Source organism: Carlito syrichta, unplaced genomic scaffold (assembly GCF_000164805.1).
Source record: "Carlito syrichta isolate Samal-C Ts95f unplaced genomic scaffold, Tarsius_syrichta-2.0.1 Scaffold170381, whole genome shotgun sequence".
In the NCBI taxonomy this organism is placed as follows: Eukaryota; Metazoa; Chordata; class Mammalia; order Primates; family Tarsiidae; genus Carlito; species Carlito syrichta.
Window position 1 is genome coordinate 1 of NW_007114477.1, and position 417 is coordinate 417.

At 69.1% G+C, this 417-nt stretch overlaps 1 protein-coding gene across 1 annotated transcript; it reads right to left on the reverse strand.

Annotated features, from left to right (window-relative positions):
• Positions 1–3: 3 nt before the first annotated feature.
• LOC110594944 (transcriptional repressor scratch 2) lies at positions 4–414 on the reverse strand (the record flags this gene model as incomplete). The annotated part of the gene is made up of 1 exon (XM_021709283.1): positions 4–414. A coding segment is annotated over one exon (411 nt), but the record flags the coding sequence as incomplete, so codon positions are not given.
• Between the last annotated feature and the right edge of the window lie 3 nt (positions 415–417).

Here is a 417-nt window from a genome sequence, read left to right on the forward strand (position 1 = left end):
GGCCTCGCAGTGCTTGTGGAGGTAGGACTTGAGCGCGAAGCTCTTGTCGCACTGGCGGCAGCGGTAGTGCTTGAAGGCCGAGTGCGTCTGCATGTGCGCGCGCAGGTTGGAGCGGTCGGCAAAAGCCTTGCCGCAGTGCGCGCAGCCGAACGGCTTCTCGCCCGTGTGCGAGCGCATGTGGCCCTGCAGCAGCCAGGGCCGCGAGAAGGCCTTGCCGCACACGCCGCACTTGTGGCGCAGGTTGTGCGTGAGCACGTGCATGGCCAGCGCGGGCATGGACACGTACGCCTTGCCGCACGTCGGGCACTTGCGCGCCAGCTGGCTGTCCAGGCTGCGGTGCGTCTGCTTGTGGCGGCTCAGGTTGGACGACGTGGCGTAGGTCTTGCCGCACTCGGCGCACGCGTGCCGGTGCGCGCC